The 16,617-nt window shown below is 35.5% G+C and overlaps 1 protein-coding gene across 11 annotated transcripts in view; it reads left to right on the top strand.

Annotated features, from left to right (window-relative positions):
• The window catches only part of RAP1GDS1 (Rap1 GTPase-GDP dissociation stimulator 1), a 210,267-nt gene extending 194,126 nt beyond the window's left edge, over positions 1-16,141 (top strand). For all 11 annotated transcript variants that reach the window (XM_078366782.1, XM_008992945.5, XM_035293279.3 and 8 more), the window contains 3 exons: positions 6,987-7,113; positions 9,660-9,788; positions 14,295-16,141. In XM_078366782.1, coding sequence (XP_078222908.1) covers positions 6,987-7,113; positions 9,660-9,788; positions 14,295-14,422 — 384 coding nt within the window. In that variant the 3' untranslated portion in view covers positions 14,423-16,141. The remainder of the gene's footprint in view (positions 1-6,986; positions 7,114-9,659; positions 9,789-14,294) is intronic.
• The last annotated feature ends 476 nt before the right edge of the window (positions 16,142-16,617 follow it).

Raw genomic sequence — 16,617 nt, 5'->3', positions numbered from 1 at the left:
CTACTATGAACACCTTTACACGCAAAAACTAGAAAACCTAGAGGAGATGATGGATGAATTCCTGGAGAGATACAACCTTGCTAGCTTACATCAGGAAGAATTAGATACCCTGAAACCAGTAACAAGCAGCAAGATTGAAATAGTAATTTAAAAATTACCAACAACAAAAAAAGTTCAGCACCAGACCATTCATAGCTGAATTCTACCAGACATTCAAAGAAGAATTGGTACCAATCCTGTTGACACTATTGCAAAAGATAAAGAGGGAATTATCCCTGAATCATTCTATGAAGCCAGTAGCACCCTAATACCAAAACCAGGAAAGGACATAATGAAAAAAGAAAACAATATCCTTGATTAACGTAAATGCAAAACTCCTTAACAAAATACTAGCTAACCAAACCCAACAACATATCAAAAAGATAACTCTCCATGATCAAGTGGATTTCGTAACAGGGATGCAGGGATGGTTTAACATATGCAAGCCAATAAATGTAATACACCACATAAACAGAATTGAAAACAAAAATCACACAATCACCTCAATAGACACAGAAAAATCATTCCACAAAGTCCAGCATCTCTTTATAATTAAAACTCAGCAAAATCAGCATACAAGGGGCATACCTCAATGTAATAAAAGCCATCTATTACAGACTCACAGCCAACATAAAACTGAATGGGAAAAAGTTGAAAGCATTCCCTCTGAGAACTAGAACAAAATAAGAATGCCCACTCTCACCACTTCTATTCGACATAGTACTGGAAATGCTAACCAGAGAAATCAGACAAGAGAAAGAAATGAAGATCATCTAAATCAGTAAAGAGGAAGTCAAACTGTCGCTATTTGCTGATATGATTGTATATAGAAAACCCTAAAGACTCTTCCAAAAAGCTCCCAGAACTGAAAAAATTCAGCAAAGTTTCCAGATACAAAATTAATGTACACAAATCAGTAGCTATCCTGTACACCTAGAGCAACTAAGCTGAGAGTCAAATCAAGAACTCACCCCATTTACAATAGCTGCAAAATAAATAAATAAATAAAATACTTAGGAATATTCCTAACCATGGAGATATAGTTTTACAAAGAAAACTGCAAAACACTGCTGAAAGAAATCATGGATGACACAAATGAAAACACATCCCATGCTCATGGATGGGTAGAATGAATATTGTGAAAATGACCATACTGCCAAAGGCAATCTACAAATTCAATGCAATTCCCATTAAAATAATACTATCATTCTCCATATAACTAGAAATAACAGTTCTAAAATTCATATGGAACCAAAAAGCCCACATAGCCAAGGCAAGACTAAACAAAAAGAACAAATCTGGAGGCATCACATTAACTGATTTCAAACTATACGATAAGGCTATAGTCACCAAAAGAGCATGGTAGTGGTATAAAAATAGGCACATAAACCAGTCAAACCAAATAAAGAACTGAGTAGTAAACCCAAATACTTAACAGCCAACTGATCTTTGACAAAGCAAACAAAAACAAAGTGAGGAAAGGACACCCTGTTCACACCCTGTTCAACAAACGATGCTATGATAATTGGCATTGAAGAATGAAACTCTAGCCTCATTTCTCAACGTATACAAAAAAAAAAAAAAAAATTAACTCAAGATGGATCAAGAACTTAAATCTATGACCTGAAACTAAAAATTCTAGAAGATAACACTGGGGAAAAAAAACCCTTCTAGACATTTGCTTAGGTGAGGATTTCATGACCAAGAACTCAAAGCAAATGCAATAAAAACAAAGATAAATAGCTGGGACTTAATTAAACTAAAGAGCTTTTCATAACAAAAGGAACAGTCAGCAGAGTAAACAGAAAACCAACAGAGTGGAGAAAATCTTCACAATCTATACATCTGACATGGGACTAATATCCAGAATTTACAATAAACTCAAACAAATTAGCAAGATAAAAACTAACAATCCCATCAAGAAGTGGGCTAAGGACTTGAACAGACAATTCTCAAATGAAGATATACAAATGGCCAACATATGAAAAAACGCTCAGCATCACTAACAATCAGGGAAATGCAAATCAAAACCACAATGCCATACCACCTTACTCCTGAAAGAATGGCCATAATCAAAAAATAATAGATGTTGGCATGGATATAGTGAATAGGGAACAGTTCTACACTGCTGATGGGAATGTAAACTAATACAATCACTATGGAAAACAGTGTGGAGGGTCCTTGAAGAACCAAAAGTAAATTTAGCATTTGATCCGGCAATTCCACTACTGGGTATCTACCCAGAGGAAAAGAAGTCATTACACAAAAAAGATGCCTGCACACGTGTTTATAGCAGCACAGTTTACAATTACGAAAATGTGGAGCCAACCCAATGCCCATCAATCAACAAGTGGAGAAAGAAACTGTTATATATATATAATAAAGGAATGCTACTGAGCCATAAAAAGTAATGAATTAATGGCATTCACAGCAACCTGGATAAGATTGGAGACTATTATTCTAAGTGAAGTAACTCAGGAATAGAAAACCAAACATCGTATGTTCTCACTTATAAGTGGGAGCTAAGCCATGAGGATGCAAATACATAAGAATTCCACAACGGACTTTGGGGACTCAAGGGTAAAGAGTGAAAAGGGGGTGAGGGATAAAAGACTACAAATAGGGTGCAGTGTATACTGCTTGGGTGATGGGTGCACCAAAATCTCACAAATCACCACTTAAATAACTTATGTAACCAAACACCACCTGTTCCCCAAAAACCTATGCAAAAAAAATTTTTAATGACAAAAAAATGTCATAATCTTGTAAGAAAGTTACAAATTTGTGTTGGGCCACATTCAAAACCATCCTGGGCCAAAGGTTGGACAAGCTTGGTTTAGAGTTTTGGCAGACCATAATTATATTAACTAATTTACAAACATGATCCTGACATCTGAATTTGGAACTCTCAGATAAATTCCTGTTACATATGGTAGTAAGGCTAGTGGAAACCTTGATTAATCTAGTATCCTCAGTATCAACTAACAGAATTATATAACCAAACCATTCATGGACACAAAAATATGTCCACAGGAAGATGCATCCCAGCTTCTTAGAAACATCTGAATTTAGGAGCCAGAACTATTTAAATGCTTTATAGTATTTTTATAAATATTTTATAAATTTAAAATTTTTATAAATATAAAATTTTAAAAATTTTATAAATATATAAATATAAAATTTTTAAAATTTTATAAATATTATAAATGCTTTTTATAATATTAAACAAACTTGAAGATTTTGAGGCTCTTCTGTGAATTTTATTACAGATTCCCCTTTCCCTCATGTAACCTCCCACTTCTCCCCCATACCCCAAAAGAAGAGTTCAGATACCCATCACCATGCAGGTTCTTTGAAAGATGAGAACTACGGCATAGTACCTTTTTAGGGAAAGGTGGGTGGGGGTATGTGTAGCAGAAAGCAACTTGAAATTATATAGGATTGCAACTTGATAGTTATATTATAACTCTAGCATTGTAATTCAATACCTTGACATATCTTTCCTACAATTGAGAGCATACTGCTGCTAAGCAGCAAAGAAGCCTTGATTCTTGCACTTTAATGATCAGAATTATAAAGTGTGTTAATTGCATGAGTTCCAGGTCAGAGCTGTTAATTTATTTTCGAACTTAACCAACAATATAGTAGATATCATTGCTTTTAAGCAGCAGCTCTTCAAGTTTGTTTCATCAGATTATAATTCCAAGAAATCTTCCACAAAGAAAGAATTGCACAGGTAGATTAGTTATGGAAATAATAAATCCTTTTTTCTTTGCCGTTGAGATTCACAGCATACATTAATACATTCTAAAGAAACCTCTTTAACTTTATTTAAATCCACTGAGTCCAAAACTGTTTGATCGTGGATCCTTTTTGAAGGTGGCATCTGTATTACATTGGACATACTTTGGAAAATGCTGTTCTGGAATAAGTTTTTAAAATAGTTAAACCCCAGTTTCAAATTTATTACATTCCTATGGATCCTTTGCCAGCTGTGTGAATCACAGCTCTCTCCTTGTGTTGTTCTTAAACTTTGAAGATCATACCCCTCCCTGAATTCTGTCTTAGAGTTCAACCCTCCAAAAGTTTGCACTGACTCACAAGGTTTCATGCTGCTTAGTCATCTCAGCCCTTTGCAGTGTATTCCTGTGCTGATGCTATTAGGTCAAGTCACACCTTTCTTTGAAAGGGTGCCCTAGTCTAGGACTGCTGACCAACTAGCTGGATCTTCCAATTATAGACATCAAAAATGTAAAGCGAAATATAGGTTGCCTTTATACCAGGAATATAAAAACTCCCTATCAAAGCCAGCACTTTTCTTTACCCTTTAAGAGTAGCGCATTCTTCATCAGTTACCAGGCTAAAAACTTGTTTAAACAAATGTATTTAGTCATTTGCTCACCTACCCAACAAATATTTATTTAAATCCCATACTGAAAAGGCTTTGATGATACAATCTGAAAAAGAAAATTTTTTTTAAGTGGCTCCCCACCTCAATGGCTATACCAACCTGCAATCTTATAAATTATCTCAAATCCAAGCCTATCTGAAAATATTCCATTGTGATCAACGGATAGTTTTCAACAGTCTTAAGCTGGGTTGATTACACTAATCAAGGGCAAACACTAAATGCTAAATAGGTGAAATTGTTAGCATGGATAATTTGCCTTGGTTTTATATAAACCAAAATTTAGCTTTGTATATATAACTATAAAATAAAACATTGTTTCAAACTTTATAAAGCATCTCCAGAGTTTTTAAGAACAAAGACCCAGTTATCAGCCAAACTGCCTGGGTTTGAGCCATGGCTTTACCACTTACTGATTATCTGAACTTGGGCAACTTTAATGACTTAATCTGAGCTTCAGTTCCTTCATCTGTATGACCTGGAGATAATATCTAGCTAATAGGATTTTCTGCAGGATAAAAATTTGCTAATATCTATAAGCTACTCAGTACAATGTCCAGCATATAGTTATTGCTCCATAAAGGGTTGCCGTCAATATTATTCGGTCACATGTGACAAATACAGTGTTTTATCTATTTTTTATCCCATATTCTATAAGGCAAAGTGATTCCATAGAATAGCTATTCAATAAACATTTGCTGAATTAGTTGGCGAGAGGGCAGGAATTTTAAAAAGGAAATACTCAGGTGAATGTTCTGGAAAAGTAAGATGAAAAGAAGCTATGCCTGGGCCAAAGAGAGGGCACTATTCATTTCTGATGTACACATTTCCTTAGTTCATTCCCTACTCTTCCTTCTGCTTCACTTATCTTTTAAGGGTGATTGGAAACAGAGGACAAAATGATAGTTTAAGGTTCTTCCTTAAATGATTGCATATGTATCTGTTCATGTCTTGTGGTCTTCTTTACTCAAGCTCTTTTGTGATTTTTATGCAATTTTTTTTACTAAGAATTCTATATCAATTTCAAGTAAACTTTTGCTGAGTAAACAGTAAATTAGGGAGATTAGAAAAACCTTTCTAAAACAGATTGATAGGAAAAGATGTATTAGATGCCAGAACACAGTTACCATAAAAACTTAGTTCTTGGACTCTATTGATTTAGCATGTTTGATCACTAAACAAGTTTGGGCTCGAAGCAAAGATACTGTGGAAAAATAGTTTCCTCAAATAATGGTTATGAAATGGAAGCATAAAGGAAACCCTAATATTTTTAACTACAACATATATCATTGAAGCTGACTCAGAGGCTGTTTTTTAAAATATCCAGACCTTAATTCAAATTATTAAAAATAGTGAAAGTAGCAGAGAAAATTACTTTTAAAATATTCTATAATTGAGATCTCCCACTAAATCAGATTTAGTGCAAGAGTTCTAAGACAACAGAACCCTCAGTGGAATGAGGACCAAAATAAGTACTAGAAATAAAGGTGAACATTGTTTTTTTTTTCATCTTACTATTGCAAGATAGTATGGTTTTTTGTGTAATAACTGTAATTATTACAAAAAACTATGAGATATATACTTACATCATTTCAATGACATTGATGATATTACTGAGATAAGAGAGCAAATTATTATTTGCTCAGTCAGTAGGATTTATTGAAGCCAGAGCTTGCTGCCTCCTCTGCCATGGAGAGAAGACAGAGCTCTAAGCACCATGAGAAATGAAGGCAGGTGGAGAATTTTAAGTTCTGCTCAGTCTTTTTGCAAGTAATTCAGTTTTTAAATTTATAAGATCAAATCAAGGGGTAAGAAGTACTTAATAATTTTTTTATATAAAAGCTTTACCTGGAACATCTCCAGAACAACTACCTGGTCCTATCGTGAAACTTTAAAAATAACTTTTTTTTTAACAGGCAGGGTCTCACTCTGTTGTTGCCCAGGCTGGAGTGCAGCCTGGTGTGATTATAGCTCACTGCAGGCTTGAGCTCCCTGGCTCAAACAGTCTTCCACCTCAGCACCCTGAGTAGCTGGGACTGTAGATGTGTGCCACCATGCTTGGCTAATTTTTTTAATTTTGGTAGAGGTGGGGTCTTGCTATGTTGCCAGGCTGGTCTCAAGCGATCCTCCTTTAACCTTCCAAAGCACTGGGAGTAAGTCCTGAGTCATCATGCCCAGCTGAGAACTTTTTAAAATTCTAAGTTGTATTTTTGTTTGTCAGTCCTAAGGTAGGTCAACATTTGAGGTAATGGTACTTTTACTTATTTGGCTTTGGTAGCTTCTAAACCTCCTGTTTTCTAATATGAACTACAGTGGTCTTTTCTACTTAGGCAATTTAAGTTGTCATCTTTTGATAAATTTATTTAAAGCTAAAAGCTTTTTCCTTTCCTTCTGTGGTGAAAAAAAAACTGCGATTAAATAAAATGATTCATACAGGACACTGTCGCAAAACCACTCAACAATGAGTTGACTGATTTTAATGCATGTTCTTTATGTTTAAAATTAAAGTTTATAATTCTGTGATATTTATTTATTGTAGGATGTAATTAAAACCATTGTGCAGAGTGGTGGCATCAAGCATCTAGTTACCATGGCAACTAGTGAACATGTAATAATGCAGAATGAAGCCCTTGTTGCTTTGGCATTAATAGCAGCTTTAGAATTGGGTAAGTACTCCAGTGACAAACTTATTTTCTTCTATTTTTATCTTGGATGAAAGGAAGCATAGAAATGGAGTTGAAGTCAAACATAACTTGACTGAAAGCATTTTGCTAGTGTGTCTGTACCATTCTCTGAATCTATGGAAAACCATTCTATCTAGGTTGTTACAGCTGTCCCCTTTGGTTGTGTTTTTGGTAACGTTTTTAGGGCAATGCATTAAGGTAAGTTTAACTTTTAAATAGTGCCTTAAGTTACAGCCACTTAGAGAATAGAGAAAACATTTTCAGCCGGCTTCACAGAGAAACCAAACAATATTTAGAATTCGACAGCACATGAGAAGTCTGCTACTCTCCCAGAGACCCAGATTTTCTCTTCCATCTCTGCTGGTTCTACTGCTAATTCTTGCTGTTCTCCTTCTGCATCTCGATCACTGTGATTTCTGTGGCTTGGTAGCATTGCCTTACTCCTGCATGTTTTACATTCAGAACTCCCCCAAAGCAGAGGCTAAATAATTCAATTAGTTTCGATCTAACATAGCATTTCTTTCTTCGTTTTTTCTGAGAAGGAGTCTTGCTCTGTTGCCCAGGCTGGAGTGCAATGGCGCAATCTCAGCTCACTGCATCCTCTGCCACCGGGGTTCAAGCAATTCTTGTGCCTCAGCCTCCTGAGCAGCTGGGATTACAGGCACGCACCACCACACCTGGCTAATTTTTATATTTTTTGGTGGAGACAGGGTTTCACCATGTTGTCCAGGCTGATCTTGAACTCCTGACCTCAAGTGATCCATCCAAATTTCTGGGATTACAGATGTGATCCACCATGCCCAACCCTAACATAGCATTTCTAATGAGCAGAATTCTTCATGAGAAGCTAATTCATAGGCATCTAGTTTATGAATAGCATAAACTAGATGGCTTAGGAGCTAACCCAAGACAGTCAGGGATCGTGTAACAGAGTCACATGTCCTGTTGTTAAGGCCTAAGGCTGCTTTACACAAAGGACTTTACACTTAGTAGGGATGTCCTATCCAATTCAAAGCCATTTGGGTAAACACTGTTAACTGATAGCCTCTTAATTCCCACTGATGACTTATATCCATAATTCTCACACTGGGACAAATAGATCCTCCAACTTGATTCCAGAAAGAGGAAACACTAATGCGAGTATTTTTTTATGTGCATAGAGTGTGTAATGATCAAGTCAAGGTGTAGAGGATATCTGTCTCCTTGAATAGTCTATTGTTGACTGGAAGCCTTACTGATAATAATCAGTGAACACATATTTTATATATTATATACTATATTCTTATAATAAAGCCAGAGAAAAGAAAATGTTATTAAGAAAATCATAGGGAAGAGAAAATATATTTACTGTTCATTAAGTAGAAGTGGATTATCTTCTACTTTATCCTTGTCTTCCCATTGAGTGGGCTGAGGAAGGAGAAGAACAGAAGGGGCTAGTCTTGCTCTCTCAGGGATAGCAGAAGAGAAGAAATTCCAAGTATAAGTGGACCCGCACAGTTCCAACTTGTATCGTTCAAGGGTCAACTGTATATTTTTTGGTGTAATGACAATTTTTGTCTTTTACCCATTTTCTTTCTTTTTTTTTACTATCAAGTTTTGAGAATGCTTTATATATTCTAAAAGTTTTATAGTTCTATATTTTACATTTAAGTCTGTAATCCATTTTGAGTTAATATTGGTATAGGGTATGAGGTTTAGGTTAGGGTTCATTTCCTTTGTCCTATGGATGTCTACTTATACCAGCACCTTTTGTTTAAAAGCTGTCTTTCTTCCACTGAATTGATTTTGTAACATCATCAAAGTCAGTTGATCATATATGTGTGAGTCTGTTTCGTGGCCTTCTATTCAGTGCCTTTGATATGAGTGTCTGTGTCACCACCAGTAATACCATGCTATCTTTATTACTGGAGTTATAGAATAAGCCTTAATACTGGGTAGAGGAATTCCTCACACTTTATTCTTCTTTATCAAGATGGTTTTATCTATTTTAGGGCCTATGGCTTTCATTATAAGTTTTAGTATAAGTTTGTCTATTTTCTACAGAAAATCTTGCTAGGATTTTGATTGAAATTGCATTGAGTCCTTATCTTTCATTTGTGGAGGAAATTATGTGATTTATCAGATTTGCTCAAAAATAATTTGAGATGAGAGTAGGTGAATGAGACAGATTGGCCATGATAATTCTTTAAGATGATAAGGACATAATGTATATTATTATACCATCTGTTCTGATTTTGTATATGTTTAACATTTTCCATAATAAAAAGTTTTAACTGTCTCATATTAAAAGAAATGTGTTAGTATTAAATATTAAGCTTAAACACCTGAAATGTCTACTAAAATCTACTTCTATTTACTCTTTCCACATGGTCTGAATTTAATATTATTTATCTACGTCATTATTATTTTAATCAGTTCCATTTGGAAGGTTTCATATGCTCAGTTTCTGGAAAAGGAAGAACTGTTTATGCTGAGGGTACTGGGTTCATACACAGTAGATATAACTTACACATTGTTTTATTTTGTAGGCACTGCTGAGAAAGATCTAGAAAGTGCTAAACTTGTACAGATTTTACACAGACTGCTAGCAGATGAGAGAAGTGCTCCTGAAATCAAATATAATTCTATGGTCCTGATATGTGCTCTTATGGGATCTGGTAAGTATTTCTTCTATCGTTTGATGTCCATAAGTAGTATACAGTTCCCATTAAATATTAAATATAGAGTAATAGTAAATGATGGCTTTAGGTTTTAAAACCAGTAAAAATTAGTTTATGGAGGTTATAAGATTACTTTTTTCCCATTACTGTAAACACTTAACCACTTCTTTATGGTGATAACATTGAAAATCTTCTCTTTTAGTTGTCTTGAAATATACATTACATTGGTATTTTCTAGCCACACAACTGTATAATAGAATTACTTTTCACTGAAGATATTCCCAAAAGATTCTTACTACAATAGAAAGTATCACATAGCGAATATAGAAGACATTCAGTATTGCAAAATCAATAAGTCTCATGAACTCTAAAATGTTATTTTTTAGTAGGCACAGGTTCTGATTTTGTATGCCATGATATTAACTAAGCAATCTGTTTAGTGGGCCAGGCATGGTGGCTCATGGAGGTAATCCCAGCACTTTGGGAGGCTGACGTGGGCAGATCCCTTGAAGCCAGGAGTTCAGTACCATCCTGGCCAACATGCTGAAACCCCATCTCTACCAAAAATACAAAAATTAGCCAAGAGTGGTGGCACACACCTGTATTTTGATTCTGTTGGTAATGGTGTTGAATTTCCTATATTCTTGCTGGTTTTCCAGCTAATTGTTCTATTAGTTGTCAAGAGGAGGAGTGTTGAAGTCTCCTGCTATAATTGTAGATTTACCTATTGCTCCTTTCACTTCTGCCAATTTTTGCTTAACATAATTTTCAGCTCTGTTGTTAGATACCTACATTTTGAGGATTGCTGTGCTTTCTTGAGGGATTGACCCCTTTCATTGTATAATGTCCCTCCCTCTGGTATTTTTCTTTGCTTTCATCAACTTTATCTGACTTTAACATAGCTACTCCTGCTTTTTTTATTACTATTTTCTTTCATGTCCCACTACAAGAAGCCATCCTGCTTTATTTTGAATGATATTCACATGACCTTTTCCCACTATTTTAGTTTCAGTCTGCTGTATTATTATATTTGTAGTGAGTTTCTTATATACAACACATAGTTGTGTCACATTTTCTAATCCACTCTACCAGTCCCTTTTAATTTGTGTATTTAGACCATTTACATTTAATAGGATGACTGATGTGGCTTAAGTCTGCAATTTTATTTTTGTTTTCTGTTTGTCCCATTTCTTACTTCTGACTTCCTATGAGTTATTTGAACATTTTTTCATCATTTACTCTTCGTCATGTATATCTTTTAATTCTTTTTTTGGAGAAAGAATCTTTCTCTGTCATCCAGGCTGGAATGCAGTCACACAATCTTGGTTCACTGCAACTTCTGCCTCCCAAGTTCAAGCGATTCTTGTGCCTCAGCTTCCTGAGTAGCTAGGATTACAGATGCCTGCCACCACACCTGGATAATTTTTGTATTTTTAGTAGAAACAGGGTTTCACCTGTTCCCCAGGCTGGTCTCGAACTTCTGACCTCAGGTGATTCCCCCCACCTTGGCCTCCCAAAGTGCTGGAATTACAGATGTGAGCCATCACACTCAGACTCTCATGTATATATCTTTCTTAAATATTTCTTCTGCATATATTTAGAATCACATTAGACACTGTTACAACTTTTCTTTGAACCACCAAACATATTTCAGAAAACTCTTTGAAAAGAAGGGAAGTCTGTGTATTTACTCACATTTTTTGATTTCTTATTTTGTTATAATAATTCCCTTTCTGTTTAGAGAACTTCCAATAGCCATACTTTTAGCTAAGGTCTGCTAGCAACAAATTTTTACCAAATGCTTTTTTCATTTGTAATGAAAGGGAAGTGATGTTCTCAAGTAAGAGAAAATGGGTATAGGATTCTGAGTTCACAGTTCTTTTCTTTCTGTACTTGAAAACTATCATGCCATTTTCTTCTAACCTCCATGGTTTCTGATGAGAAATCCACTGTGTTCCTATTTGTTTTTTTCCCTTGTAGGTAAGGTGTCATTTCTGCCTCTCAAAACTTTTTTCTTTGCATTTAATATTCAGAAATTTAACTATGATGTGTCTTGGTGTGAACTTCTTTGGGTTTATCCTGTTTGAGTTTGCTCAGCTTCTTAAATTGGTAGGTTTATGTCTTTTTCTAAATTTGGGACATTGTGACTGTTAGTTCTTCATGTACTTCTCAGCCCCATTGGGGGCTTTCCAGACCTCTGATGACACTAATGTGATATCTTTAATTATAGTCCTACAGGTAGGTCCCTGAGGTTTTGTTCTTCATTTTTACTCCCAGATTATTTTCTCTTTGTTATGCAGACTGAGTAATTTCTATTGTTTTATCTTGGAAGTTCTCAGATTATTTCCTTTGTCCTCTCTGTTGTGATGTTGAACCTATTTTTATTTCAGTTATAATTATAATATAAAAATTTCCATTTGCTTCTTTGTATCTGGAGATGGATGCTGATGATTGCACAGCAGTGTGAATCTCCCTAATGCCATTAAACTGGGTAATTTTTATCCCTCCCACAGCCTCTGGCAATAACCATTTATTTTATGTCTCCATCAGTTTGACTACTCTAGGCACCACATATTTATATTAATAATAAACTTTTGTCCTTTTGTGTCTAGCTTATTTCACTTAGGTCTTTAAGGCTCATCTGTGTTGTAGCACATGTCAGAATTTCATTTCCTTTTAAAGCTGAATGATTTTTCATCATATGTATTTATCACATTTTGTTTATCCATTCATCAATTCATGAACATTTGGGTCATTTCTGGCTTTTGGCTTTTGTGAATAATGCTGTTGCTGTGAACATTGGTATACAAATATCTCTGAGTATCTGTTTTAATTATTTTTGGTATATACTCAGAAGTGGAATTACTAGATCATATGTCATTCAATGTTTAATTTTTTAATTAAATACTGTTTTTACTGATTAAATACTGTCATACACTTTTCCATAGTGGCTGGACCACTGTACATTTTCACCAACAGTACACATGAATTATAATTTCTTAACATCCTCACCAGTGTTTGCTGTGTTTTAATAATGGCCAAACTAATGAGTGTGAGGTGGCATCTTACTGTGTTTTTTATTTGTATTTCCTTAATGATTAATGATGGGAATCTTTTCTGTGTTTGTGGGCCATTTGTATATTTTCTTTGGAGAAATGTCTATTCAAGTCTTTGTCCATTTTTAGAATTGAAGAAGTTTTTTTTTTTAGGAGGTGTTTTGCTCTTGTTGCCCAGGTTGTAGTACAATGGCATGATCTTGGCTCACCGCAACCTCCATCTCCCGGGTTCAAGCAATTCTTCTTCTGCCTCAACCTCCCAAGTAGCTGGGATTACAGGCATGTGCCACCACACCCGGCTAATTTTGTATTTTTAGTAGAGATGGTGTTTCTCCATGTTGGTCAGGCTGGTCTCCAGCTCCTGACCTCAGGTGATCTGCCTGCCTCAGCTTTCCAGAGTGCTGGGATTACCGGTGTGAGCCACTACCCCTGGCCCAAGTTGTAGGAGTTCTTTATACCAATACCACACTATTTTGATTATTGTAGCTTTGTAATAAGTTTTAAAATAAGTTAGCATGAGAACTTCAGCTTCGTTCTTCTTTTTCAAGATTGCTGTGGAGACTTAGGATCCCTTGAGATTACATATGAATCTTAGGATGGATTTTTCTAATAGTACTAAAAACACTGGTTCATTGGTTTATGTCAGTCTTATCAAAATAAACCCATCAGTTTCAGTAGTACTGATTATGTTAAGCTTATTAGACTTCACTCTTCCCATCTAACAGTTCTGAGTGTTAACAAGAATCCTATATTTTCTTATAATTGAAGCTAAATAGAGAAAGCAAGTCAGGAAGAAGAGTATAAAAATCAAAAAGGGAGTCCAGTGTCACAGAAATTTGTTGAAGGATATGAAGTATTAATTTTGTCACAAAATTAATCTGAAACATATCCTAAGGTTTTTGGTAAGTCATTGGACTTCATATTTGAAATGGTGATAGGGTTATATGTAACCAAACCTTGAGATCATACAATGAGCTATGTTTAATTATAACTCATTATTGTAAGCAGTCTTACACTGTAGAACTTGACATCTCATTTTTCTTTTTAAAAGTTGGGCAAGTAGCTGGGCAGTGGCTCATGACTGTCATCTCAGCTACTTGGGAGACTGAGCTGGATGGATCTCTTGAGGCCAGGAGTTTGAGGCTGCAGTGAGCTGTGACCATGCCACTGTACTCAAACCTGGACAACAGAGCAAGGCCCCATCTTGAAAAAAGTTTCTTAAATTCGTTTTTAATTTCTTAAAAAAGTAAAGTTTTTCATTTTTAGTTATAATAAATTCCTAAGAAAGACATTGCTAGGCTACTGCTACGTCTTTTTCCAGAATTGTTCCTAGTTTTATAGCTTAGTCTTGTCAAAATAAACATCTTGGGTATATGTTTTGAATACATTGTATAATAATATCAAAATAACCTAACAGAATCATATCTGTTATTTTTTTGTCTTCCAGAATCTCTACATAAGGAAGTACAGGATTTGGCCTTTCTAGATGTTGTATCCAAACTTCGCAGTCATGAGAACAAAAGTGTTGCCCAGCAGGCCTCTCTCACAGAGCAGAGACTTACTGTGGAAAGCTGAGAACTGCCCGACACACGGCATCATCCCTCCGTCCTCCATCCAGCTGCCTCTTCCACTTCATTCTCTACCATACCACTTGTGCATGCATGTAATGTTCTAATACCAGTTGAAGAACTGCTGTAGGTATTTGCCTAATAAGATTTCTAAACCCATAGTTAGTGTGAACATGACTTTGTCAAAGGCAAGTCTCCACCCATAACTGTTCTCTTGTATTCCTGTTGCTTGAGCTACATTAAGTAGAATGTGCATGTTGTAGTCCTATGATGACGTAAACTTGGTACTACATAATGACTTGCTCCACACATGCAGTAAACTACATAATGATGTACTGGTAAACTAGAAACATTGCAGCAGGATCTGTCTAGCTTATTTAAGAGGAAACTGAGTAGGAAAAATAGCTCAATTTTTTGGTGCTTGGGAAGCACAGTGAACAAAAAAAGCTGTATGGCTACTTATTCATTAGTCTTTCCTACTAATGTCAAATTGATGGTACCTAGAGTTAAATAAAATTCCAGTGCTCTTACTCTTTAACCTATGGTTTCTCCTTTTTCCTTTGTAGACTATTGAAACTGCCACCACAGACTTGGCAAGGCTTTCTGAGGTTTCTGATTTCATATTTAATTGACTATCATCAATAGCCCAATATTGAAAGACATTTGTAGTTTTCGGTGTGAAACTAAGGGGTTGAAGAATCGCTATTACAATCCCTATTATAAAGCATTTGCATTTTGCCTGTATTTTAGTTTCTGATACATATGCTGTTTCACCCAGGAACTACTTCTACCAGTTAATCAACATTGTCCAGCACTTGTCTGTAAACTCATTTGGCATTTGTTTTCAACTGAGTAAATTGACTATATAGTTCATTTAAGAATGGATTTTTTTTTTTTTTTTTTTTTTGCTGATTTTCATTATTCAGCTAGACAGTGAGAAGTTTTATCTTCCATAGTCCTTTTAAATCTTATGTTAAAACTTGCAGGACATAGAAGGAAGGATGAGGAAATAAGTTTCTCTGGACTAAAGAAAGGAGGGCAGGTTATAAAAGCCATGGTAGCCAGTCCAGTTCATTCTGCAGATAGCCTCATACCAATTGCTGTTAGAGTTTCCCTCTTCCACTTTCCCACTGAGAACCACAGCAATTTTAAAGGTTATGAGAAAGCCAAGATTCAAGAGATGAGAAGACCCCCCATGGTGAAATATAGTATACTTTTCACTGCCACTACCACCACCAAATGTGTTTTTAGAGCTTTGAGACACAATCTTTGTAAATTAATCAAAACTTCCCTGTGACCCACCTGCCTTTCTCCTCATACCCAAATTTGACTGCTACTGCCCTAAGAGGCAAGATGGACTTTAATATAGAAGGACTGCAGGACAGTAGAAAGGGCTGCCACGGAGGTGACAGGAGCTCCTTCCTCTTTAACAGGAGATGCTACACTTCTCTGTGGGTAATCCAAGTTGGACTTTTGGATCTAAAACACCTATAATTCAAGTAAGTTAAAATCCTGATGGAGAAATATAAAAATAAAAAATAAAAATTCTAATGGAGGTAAAGAATCTTGACCAATGTTCTGCTACACTTACTACTATAAGAATGATATTATTTGTTGTCTTTCTCCTGGGCTGGATAGTGGACTATATTTTAATATAGGCTTTGAAAGACTAATGTTGCATAACTGTTCATATATTAACTTAATAAATAAATAGTATATCAAGCTATAATGGCATCATTTGGTTTGTTTGTATATTTTGTCTATATTTCCTACTCGTAGAATAGGGATTCCTATTGATGCTCAACAAATATTTATTGACTGAATGAATGAATCCTATATCCATGAAGTTTCCAGCCTGCCTGAACTAATTCCAGAAAGATAGACTGACTGATAGAGAGTTTGAGATTTGATAGTTTGTCTGACTTTAGGGAAAAAATTTTAACAAAAGCATCCTAAAATCATAGATGTGAGAGAAGTTACCCATCTGGGCCAGCTGCCAGCCATCAATTTGCTAATATGTTAGGAACTCCCATCTCCAGCAAAATAAAGTGCAGTTCAAATTACTAATCATTCTACAGAGAGACCTGTCCCCTTATCACAGGGGCCACCAAATTAGATGGTACACTGATGTGCCATTGCAGTGAATGGAAGAGTCTATAGACTGTACTATCCCCTATCTCCTGCCACCTAATCGTAGTTGTA

Source organism: Callithrix jacchus, chromosome 3 (assembly GCF_049354715.1).
Source record: "Callithrix jacchus isolate 240 chromosome 3, calJac240_pri, whole genome shotgun sequence".
In the NCBI taxonomy this organism is placed as follows: domain Eukaryota; kingdom Metazoa; phylum Chordata; class Mammalia; order Primates; family Cebidae; genus Callithrix; species Callithrix jacchus.
Note: the sequence above shows the minus strand (reverse complement) of the source record. Positions and strands in the feature narration are given on the sequence as shown.